The sequence below is a fragment of the Monodelphis domestica genome, chromosome 1, assembly GCF_027887165.1.
Source record: "Monodelphis domestica isolate mMonDom1 chromosome 1, mMonDom1.pri, whole genome shotgun sequence".
Lineage (NCBI taxonomy): Eukaryota > Metazoa > Chordata > Mammalia > Didelphimorphia > Didelphidae > Monodelphis > Monodelphis domestica.
This window is the reverse complement of record NC_077227.1, coordinates 739010451-739019215: the sequence shown is the minus strand read 5'-3', so window position 1 is coordinate 739019215 and position 8765 is coordinate 739010451. Positions and strand designations below refer to the sequence as shown.

At 48.3% G+C, this 8765-nt stretch overlaps 1 protein-coding gene across 1 annotated transcript; it reads left to right on the top strand.

Annotated features, from left to right (window-relative positions):
• Positions 1–910: 910 nt before the first annotated feature.
• On the top strand, positions 911–3789 carry LOC103096196 (lithostathine-1-like). The gene is made up of 5 exons (XM_056818975.1): positions 911–971; positions 1191–1315; positions 1671–1808; positions 2447–2558; positions 3481–3789. The coding sequence occupies exons 1-5, from the start codon at positions 911–913 to the stop codon at positions 3546–3548; spliced, it is 504 nt and encodes a 167-aa protein (XP_056674953.1). The 3' UTR covers positions 3549–3789.
• Positions 3790–8765: the final 4976 nt, after the last annotated feature.

Here is an 8765-nt window from a genome sequence, read left to right as displayed (position 1 = left end):
AAATTCCCGTAATTAATAGGAAGACAAAGGGTACAATCAAGCCACCTTGCCTCCATTTCCTGAAATCTCTCCTTTTTTTAGGGCCAAGGTCTATGGCGCTCCATCTTTCCCAGATTCTTGTCGCCTTCTTCCAGTCCCTGTGTGTATTTCCTTTTCCTCCAATCATCAACCTTCACCAAGGTTTCCCAAGGCTATGGGAACAAAGCATCTGGCTTCCTTTGGGAAGCAGTCCTATGCCCCTCCCTTGTGTTCTGGGAAGAAATCAATATTCATGCCTGCTCCTGAACTCAGACCTTCTTCCAAGAATTCCCTTGTCTGTCATCAACACATGTGTTCTGGTCTTCACCCCTCCTTCCCCCAGCTTCTGCCTAGTCACCTTTTCCAGCCCTGCCCATGCCTACTCCCTCTTTGGCCCTTTCTCTATAAAGGTTCTCTCCTTGCTTGGTCAGGAACAGCATTCATTAGGCCTTCCAATCTGGTAAGTGAGTCAGAGAGGGTCTGGGAGGTGAGGTCTCTCATTTCTTCTAAGGTCATTCCCTTCCCAGGTGCCTGAAGGAGGTGGTTATCTTAGAGAGAGGTGCCAATAGAGGGTCATTTCTAAACAATTCTGAAAGAAGGGACTCTGCCTCCTTTTTCCTCTCTCCGTATCCCACCCCTCACAACCAGATTCTCTCTAGCTGCCAGTTAGCATATTTCCAAAGGCCCTAGGAAGAGTGGAGGAGGAAGGAGAGAAAAGGGAATTGAATCACAGCCTATGGGGAAAAGAGAAGAACAGCATAATCTTGGGTCTATTGAGGCCTGAGCCACCATCCTTGTCTCTATCTTTCCATACTCCCTAGTTGAGACATGGCAGGGAGATAGAATTTCTTGTCTTTCCAACCTAGAATCAAAGAAGATGCTGCCTCCCAGGATGGCCCCCATCTTCTCAGGGCTTCTCTTCTCCTGCCTGCTGCTCTCTGGACTAACACAAGGTGAGTTGCTCCGGAGCTTCACCTTTGACTCCGCACCTGGATCTGGAATAATCCTGGGGGCTTTCACATATTCAGAGGGAAAAGAAAGGGTCTAGAAAGAAGGACTGGGCAGACAGTGGAACAGAGAAGAGATTGGAGGTTTTGAGGATTCAAATCCTGAGGTCCAATGAGCAGTAACCTCAGCTTCCCTTCATGCAGTTCCTCTCTTCCTTTTCACAGGCGAGAAGGATGCCTCTGATCTTCCTTCTGTTAGGAGCTCCTGCCCTGATGGCTTTGCCTTCCATGGCTCCTACTGCTATGGCTTATTAGGAATAATAGAAAAGGAGTCCTGGAACAGTGCTGAGGTTTGTTGGGGAGAGGGACCCCTGAGAAGGGTGGCTGGGTCTGTCTCCTTATCTCAGTGTTCTTTAGGTTCAAAAGTGGAGTCAGAATGAGTCCCTAATCCCTCATCTCTCACCCAACTATTTCTCTCTCAAGGGACTCCAGAGTGAGGACCCCCCTTTTCCTGTGTTCCTCAGTCCCTATCTTCCTGCCAGGGCTCTCTCCACAGAGCCATTCCACCATAGTCTCCTCTCCCTAGATTTTCATTTTTTTCTCTTTCCTTTTACTGACTATATTTCCTCCAGAACTCTCCTGGAGTCTTTTCTGATCTCCTTTGCCTCTCCCAATGATTCCTACTCTTATTTCTTCCCTCCACAGTTACAATGCCAAGGCTACCGCTCAGGACACCTGGTGTCCCTACTCAATCAGAATGAGGCTGATTTTGTGGCCACCCTGATCAATGAGTATCAAGTTGTCACAGAACCTGTCTGGATTGGCCTGCATGACCCCAACAAGGTTGGAACCAGAAATCCTCCTCCCTTTCTGAGCCCAGGAGAAGGAAGGGAGAAATGAGAGTTCATCCAACCCTCAGAAGGCTGGAATGCTGGGAAGAGCACTAGAATTAGGGAAGAATATGAGCACTGATATTGAGAGTAGGAGGATTTGAGGTGGGGAGAGGGCAAAGAGAGAGATGTTCATGGTGGCCAGGGCCAAAGGAAGTCTGTGTCTCCATTCGCAGCTCCTTGGTACTCACTCACCCTTTCTTTTTGATTCATTGGGCAAGTCTTTAGTGTCTAGCTCTGTGCTCAGCTCTCAGCATTCCCTAGAGGAGACTCCTTGGCCATCACTCTCACAGAGACAAGAGTCATAATCAGGATAGCTTGCATTTGGGGAACAGTCCACAACAGTCCAGGCCTGAGAGCTTCCCTAGAGGCTTAGGGTAGTCTGAGCAGGGCATGGAGCAAGAGCAAGGGAGAGGGGTGGTAATATCTGGAAAGATTTTCAGAAGAGAATAAGCCTGTTGGGGAGCCAAGGCTAAATCAAGGTGTGTGTGTAGTTGATCTGTTAATTAGGTGGTTAAAGGAAGTAGGGAAGTTGGTAGGAGATATCTCATGATTCCCTGACTGCTTCCCTGCCCTGTCCTCTCTTCACAGAACCGTAGGTGGAAATGGAGCAGCAACTCCCTATTTCTCTTCCAAGCCTGGGCAGACAAAGCTCCCAGTAGTGATAAAGCCAACACATGTGCCACCCTGAATAATGATACTGGTAAGAGAGCAAAACACTAGCAGTTGTGGTACCCATCTGGGCCCATTCCCTCAACTTCTCTTCTGACTGAACCTCTGGATGCATGAGGGCACCTCCATACTTAGAATATGGGACAGTGTCTCTCTCCCCTCTCTTCTCTCTCCTCTGCTCTGCTCTGCTCTCCTCTGCTCTGCTCTGCTCTGCTCTGCTCTGCTCTGCTCTGCTCTGCTCTCCTCTCCTCTCCTCTCCTCTCCTCTGCTCTCCTCTGCTCTCCTCTCCTTCATCTCCTCTCCTCTCCTCTGGTCTCCTCTCCTCTCCTCTGGTCTCCTCTCCTCTGGTCTCCTCTGGTCTCCTCTCCTCTCCTCTGGTCTCCTCTGGTCTCCTCTGGTCTCTGGTCTCCTCTGGTCTCCTCTCCTCTCTTCTCCTCTCCTCTCCTCTGGTCTCCTCTCCTCTCCTCTCCTCTCTTCTCCTCTCCTCTCCTCTGGTCTCCTCTCCTCTCCTCTCCTCTCCTCTCCTCTCCTCTCCTCTCCTCTCCTCTCCTCTCCTCTCCTCTCCTCTCCTCTCCTCTCCTCTCCTCTCCTCTCCTCTCCTCTCCTCTCCTCTCCTCTCCTCTCCTCTCCTCTCCTCTCCTCTCCTCTCCTCTCCTTTCCTCTCTTCTCCTCTCCTCTCCTTTCTCTCCCTCTCTTCCCCTCTGCCTTCCCTCATATCCTTTCCTTTTCCCCATTAATATAATTTCCTTCAGTTGCCCTCTACCCTCTTATAACCTCTTTCTTTTCTCTTCTTACCTTTCATTCTCTCAGTTCTCCTCTCATTTTCTATCCCTTTTTCTTTCCACCCCTCACATCCTTTACTTTTTCCCCTGGGCATGAGGGCTGGGTCACCTGCATAGGATGACTTCTGATGAATGCCCTTGGCCAGTCTAACCCAGATCATTTCTTGGCAGGCTATCTGAAGTGGAGAGATGAACCTTGTAATAAAAAGTACTCCTTCCTCTGCAAATTCAGGCCCTAGAGGAAACAAGCCAGAAGGGGCTGGGATTCTGCGACTTTGGGGCCACGTGTACATCCAGAGAGCCCTGGCCAAAGACTGGTCTCCCAGAAATCCTTCTTCCCATTTTCCCTCCTCACACTCAAACCAACCTTCCCTTTTCAAGTATCCTTTCAAGTATCCATATGTGCCCGTTTCCCCATTTATCCTAGTTCTCTTGGTGTTTCCTGGCCTGGAGTTCTGGGCAATCAGAATAAACTATCATCTCACCTATTTCATTGCCTCTAGTGTTCTCTTTGGAGCCTGACTCTTTTTCTATCTCTATATAGATGAATTTTAAGTGTGAAGACAAGCTCTTCTCCTCTCCTCTCTTCTTCAACCAGAGGTTGTCACTATTCATTCTTTCATTAAGGCTTGATTGAACCAAAATTGGATACTGGCAAAAAGTGAGACCCTGGAGGACCACAGGGAAGGGGAAATAGGTTTCTTGCCCTTATAGAATGTAAAGGTGAATTGGGAGTAAAGAAAATAGCCATGATATCCAGAACAATAGATTTCAGAATTCAAAGGGATGTTGGCCACCCTGTAGTCTAATTCATATCCCTAAACTATCTTCAGTATAGCACGAAGGGTCTTTATTTAAATTCATTTCCCACTTTTCAGAGAGGAAAACCTATTGAAAAATTTCAGTCTGATCGGCACCTCCTTCAAGAAGGGGCATTCTCATTGGCATTTAGTCAAGAGGATGAAGAGGGCTAGTGTTCAGCTTTCAGGGACTGTGGCTGCCTTGGAGACTTCTTGGTTGGCTAGGGCTCTGGAAAGGGGGGACTCTTGGCACAGGAGCCATCTCTCTATGCCCATTTGTGGAGGAGAGCAGAGGACTGTTCTTGAAGTTTCCTGCCTTTCCTTTCCCTGTTCAAAAGACAGTGGACAGCAGAGAAAACCCAAGTGCTATATGAGGGAAGGTAAGCTTGTCTATACATTCCAGCTTCTGACTATGAACATCTGCCTTGGGACAGTAGCTCCCATGCACTCACAATTTTTTCACCCACTTGACTTGAGATAGAGTTCTTCATAGTGGACTTTCCTAAGAAATTACACCAGCCAAGGCAGTTTTAGAGTCCCTACAGAAGAACCTGGCAAAACTGGCCTGTGCTTACCCGTTCAGCTGGGGAGAGGAGTTGAAGTAAAATGTTCCTTCAGTGTGGAGAGGGGGACATTTCAGTTTACTGGGTCAACAGAACAATCCCAGAATCCAGAAATGGGAACTTTCTGCTGCCAACATCCTTCTTTAGGAATGGTCTCTAGAAGCCCCTCAGATCTCAGAGTGTAGAGATTGGACCTTCTGAAGAAAGAAGTGTAGTTCCCTTGTTCTGGTCCTCATGGAGGCAGAAGGGCATCATGGTCCCCGGAACTGGGTAACAAAGTCATGGCAGGGAGGGAACTTGGGCCTTGCCAATTTAGTCTTCACACCTTTCTACTTTACAGTTATTTGGCTTGCATAGTTCTGATAGGGAGGAGGCTAGCGACTCCAAAGTATGTTTGCTTTCAGCTGGGAGTCTTGGTCCCAGGAGGCATTGTGAATCTAGAAATCGAGGGATGCAATGGAAAGCAAAGTTGGGAATCAATGGCCACCCCAAGTTCTGCCTTTCAGTGGAAACTTCCAATAGTCAATGATGATATCTTTTTATGGGTTCCTAGGAGTCCCTTACACCCTCTGAATTCTATGTGAAGTGAAGGCTGTTTTGCACTCAATATACATTTGTTACTTTGAGAAAGAATCTGAATCTGGGAACCCCGATTAGCCACCTTGCTGAAAATTTAGACATGATATGTACATATCATCCACTTTGACATATTCCCAGAGGAAACTGCCAGGGTGGGGAGTCATTAATGAGAATATTGACATTTCTTTGCATCCCTAGCCCTCGGCATGGTAACTGGTACATAGATTTGATCAATGCTTATTGATTGACCTACTTTATTTTATTTTACTTAAAAACCCCTTACTTTTCATCTTAGAATCAATACTGTGTTTTGGTTTCAAGGCAGAAGAGAGGTAAGGACTAGCCAATGGGGGTTAAGTGACTTGCCCAGGGTCACACAGCCAGGAAGTGTCTGAGGCTACACAGGAACACAGAATTTCTAGACCTGGCTTTCATTACATTGAGGCTAGGTGAGGCACCTAGCTGCCCCCAACCTGACCTAGTTAATTCCTTTAAGGTGATCTAAGTGAACCCTGAATACTGGAGGAACCTTGGTCAAAGGTTCTGTCTCCTATCTGTCCCCTAACTCTTCTCCTGTGTTCTAAATTTTCAGTGATCTCATTACCTGCAATACTTACTGAGTTATTAATCACATTGGCTGATTATTTTTATTATACTTATTATATTATAATTACATTATGGGGTCACATTTCCAAGGTCCCCCCACTCATCATCCTGCCATGCTTTAAATAGTTGGTAAGCCGTGGCCTGAAGTAGCATTGCTTCTAATGGAACAGACAAGACAGAGATGTTTAAGCATCTAACAAATATATGCAAAGTCATTACCAGGTAAGCTTAGAAGGGAAGGTCCTAGCACTTGAAGGAAGAGGCATGGAGGGGGGAGGAATGGAAAGACTTCCTCAAGAACGTCAGGCTTGGTCGGTGTCTCAAGGGAAGCCGATCTATCTAAGAGCCCGATAATTAATTTTGCTAAGTCACGTCTGGGGATGGCCCTACGTCTACGTACACCTCCAGAAGAGCTCCCGTTTCGAGGGAGGGGTGAAGCCACAGCCACTCAAACCCATAAGGCACGAGTGCTCCCATCTTCCTCACCTCCACCCTCCATGCTTATTCTGCCCAGTCAACCACAGGTCACAATTAGTAGAAAGCAAAATCATTTAAGGAAAAAACATTAAGAAAAGTAGCAGGGGAATATTTTGCCTGCAATCCCAGGAAGGAAACCAATGGATACCTCATTGGGGGAAGAATGGGAAAAAATAGGCACTGTGCATAAGGGGAAAACAGGCAGGGAATATCCCCCTGGCAATGACGTATGTGGAAGAGACAGAGAAGATGCTTGTGGCTAACCTAGGAAATACGCTTGGATGGGAATTCCAATAGCTCACTTGGGTGACTGGTGCATTGCCTGAAGGCTTACCACGACTCCCCTGTTGCAGGGCCAACCATCGCTTTGTCATTGCTCAATTCTAACTGAATGTTTGCTCTCTTCTCTTCCTGTAGGTACAATATTGTAACCTGAATTGCCCAAATCTGCCTTCCTTTCACCCTTGGGCACTCACGGGACCTCAGCTGAAGGGCTCGGCTGAGATGGTCCTCTCTGATAAGAACATCTAGTTCTGGCACCTTTTTCTTCTAGCTTAAACCATAAAGCTAGACTTGGGGGCAGCTGAATGGCTCAGTGGCTTGAGAGCCAGGCCTAGAGATGGGAGGTCCTGGGTTCGAGTGTGGCCTCAGACACTTTCTAGCTGTGTGACCCTGGGCAAGTCATTTAACCCCCATTGCCTAGGTCTTACCACTCTTCTGCCTTGGAACATTGGCATAGTATTGATTCTAAAAGGGTAAGGTTTTTTTTTTTTTTTAAGCTAGACTCCCATGCTCAGCTGTGTCATGAATTTCTCTCCATTAGGAGAAGGGTCTGTCAGAAACCATTAAAGAATCAGTCAGTTTGTATTTTCCTAACCCTGAATCAATTATAATCTCTCTGCCCTTCCAAAGAATCTTCTCAGCTTCCCTTCTCCCACTCAGATTCCCCCCCCCCATGAAATTGCTGTTATATTCCCTCTTTTCCTTCTTTGCATTTTCCTCCCCTTTACTTATATTCCTCTTGGTGCCACCTTTCCCAGAACATGAATAAATCAATAAAATGAAATAAATTCTCTCTCTCACCCTGGCACCCTTTGTCTTATCTTTGTTGGAATCACAATGCCTATTCAAATTCATAGACGTGTGTGTGTGTGTGTGTGTGTGTGTGTATGTGTGTGTGTGTGCCTGTGTGAGTGGATGAAGGAGATGTATGTGAGATAGAAGCATCATGACATGTGTGTGAGGGGGCATCTACAGGAGGGATGCCTGGAAGGGCAGAGCGCATGCCTGGAGGGACAGCTCATGCCCCCACACTGCAAGGCGCCAGCTGCATTACGGTGATGTCATGGCCATCTCTCACTGAAGATCCTGAAGCTCTTGACCTTGCAGAGGCAGCCTGGGACCTAGATGGTGCCCACCTGCCTTGCTCCTCCCATCTGGGCAGTGTCTACTGGAGCCACCTGCTGGGCACTCAAGATTGTCTTTGTGCCAATGTTCATGCTCACTTCCTCTGACTTTAGCATCATATGAAAGTGTTACATTATGGGGGCACTGAGTGAGGCCAGACCACAGCCACTCTTTGCCTAATGATAATGAGATGAGGATGTAGGTACCATCAGGAATCAATGGCAGTCTTAGGGACTTTATCATCCTAATTCACATAGGAGGCTTTGGGCAAACAATCCCATCCTGCTAAGAGGAAGAACAGAGTTCTCCTCTCCTCTCCTCTGCTCTCCTCTGCTCTCCTCTCCTCTGCTCTCCTCTGCTCTCCTCTGCTCTCCTCTCCTCTGCTCTCCTCTCCTCTGCTCTCCTCTCCTCTGCTCTCCTCTCCTCTCCTCTCCTCTCCTCTCCTCTCCTCTCCTCTCCTCTCCTCTGGTCTCCTCTCCTCTCCTCTCCTCTCCTCTCCTCTCCTCTGGTCTCCTCTCCTCTCCTCTCCTCTCCTCTCCTCTCCTCTCCTCTGGTCTCCTCTCCTCTCCTCTCCTCTCCTCTCCTCTCCTCTCCTCTCCTCTCCTCTCCTCTCCTCTCCTCTCCTCTCCTCTCCTCTGGTCTCCTCTCCTCTCCTCTCCTCTCCTCTCCTCTCCTCTCCTCTCCTCTCCTCTCCTCTCCTCTCCTCTCCTCTCCTCTCCTCTCCTCTGGTCTCCTCTCCTCTCCTCTCCTCTCCTCTCCTCTCCTCTCCTCTCCTCTCCTCTCCTCTCCTCTCCTCTGCTCTCCTCTGCTCTCCTCTCCTCTCCTCTCCTCTCCTCTCCTCTCCTCTCCTCTCCTCTCCTCTCCTCTCCTCTCCTCTCCTCTCCTCTCCTCTGCTCTCCTCTCCTCTCCTCTCCTCTCCTCTGCTCTCCTCTCCTCTCCTCTGCTCTCCTCTCCTCTCCTCTCCTCTCCTCTCCTCTCCTCTCCTCTCCTCTCCTCTCCTCTTCTCTCCTCTCCCCTCATTCAT

What these genes read in the sequence shown, in the direction of transcription:
- LOC103096196 (XM_056818975.1), top strand. Translation starts at nt 911, where the DNA reads ATGGCCCCCATCTTCTCAGGGCTTCTCTTCTCCTGCCTGCTGCTCTCT. An exon ending in GCTCTCTGGACTAACACAAG is followed by an intron (nt 972 to 1,190) that starts GTGAGTTGCTCC and finishes TCCTTTTCACAG; the next exon opens with GCGAGAAGGATGCCTCTGAT. An exon ending in AGTCCTGGAACAGTGCTGAG is followed by an intron (nt 1,316 to 1,670) that starts GTTTGTTGGGGA and finishes TTCCCTCCACAG; the next exon opens with TTACAATGCCAAGGCTACCG.